The following is a 1,010-nucleotide window of genomic DNA, read 5'->3' on the forward strand; positions in this document are numbered from 1 at the left end:
CCGAGTCTGCGGGTCCGAGGGTCACCCCAACACTGCGGGACCCGCCCCTCCTCCCGACCCGGGAGGAGCTCGCGGGGACTTGACCCGGTTTCATTTCAGTTTGGGTTTAATCCCTGCGGATGGTCGGGGCGGGTCAGGGTCTCACACCCTCCAGGAAATGTATGGCTGCGACGTGGGGCCGGACAGGCGTCTCCTCCGCGGATATGATCAGTTCGCCTACGAAGGCAGAGATTACATCGCCCTGAACGAGGACCTGCGCTCCTGGACCGCGGCGGACACGGCGGCTCAGATCACCAAGCGCAAGATTGAGCAGCGCGGTGTGGCCGATGACTCTAGGAACTACCTGGAGGGCGAGTGCGTGGAGTGGCTCCGCAGATACCTGGAGATCGGGAAGGACACGCTGCTGCGCGCAGGTAGGAGGGGCACGGGGGCGCCTTGATCCCCCCTCGGGGTGGAGCTGGCTTCCCAGGAGGGGAAGAAAGTGGTGTCCCTGTGGGAGCAGCGCCCCAGGTTCTTATCTGGAGAGGGAGGAAATCCGCCCAGGTTTTCAGATTCTGTACAAGACGGTGACTCGCCAGTAGCTTCATTTCTCTGGGCAATGAAGGAATCCAGTGCCTTGGGGAAGAAGCAGGAAACCATCCCTGAAATAACTGGTCAGCGGTGCCCTTTCACCCTGTCCGCCATCCTGTGACTCGTGACTTTCTCAAGGCCTGTTCTCAGACTAGAGCATCCTGAGGCCAGAACCCAGCTTTTCTGAGTCATTCAGTTTCCAGCAAAGTCAGGACCATTGCTCTGTATTCTCCCCCTTAAGGTGGAGGAGCATCCCACCTTGGCTCTCACCTTGGCTCCGGAACTTTACAAGGACTAGGAGATTTTCCCAGACACCAGAGCGTGGCTGGTGGTGTCTCGTGTTTGTGCTTTTTCTTTTCAAACTCATTTTCTCATCATTTCTTAGAATGGTCGCATGATGCTTCCTCCATGGCCCATGGGAATAAAATAAAGTGTGAATT

The 1,010-nt window shown here is 57.3% G+C and overlaps 1 protein-coding gene across 1 annotated transcript; it reads left to right on the forward strand.

Moving 5' to 3' along the window:
* Positions 1-7: 7 nt before the first annotated feature.
* LOC120860161 (BOLA class I histocompatibility antigen, alpha chain BL3-7-like) lies at positions 8-439 on the forward strand (the record flags this gene model as incomplete). The annotated part of the gene is made up of 1 exon (XM_040235959.1): positions 8-439. A coding segment is annotated over one exon (432 nt), but the record flags the coding sequence as incomplete, so codon positions are not given.
* Between the last annotated feature and the right edge of the window lie 571 nt (positions 440-1,010).

The sequence above is a fragment of the Oryx dammah genome, unplaced genomic scaffold, assembly GCF_014754425.2.
Source record: "Oryx dammah isolate SB20612 unplaced genomic scaffold, SCBI_Odam_1.1 HiC_scaffold_10919, whole genome shotgun sequence".
Lineage (NCBI taxonomy): Eukaryota > Metazoa > Chordata > Mammalia > Artiodactyla > Bovidae > Oryx > Oryx dammah.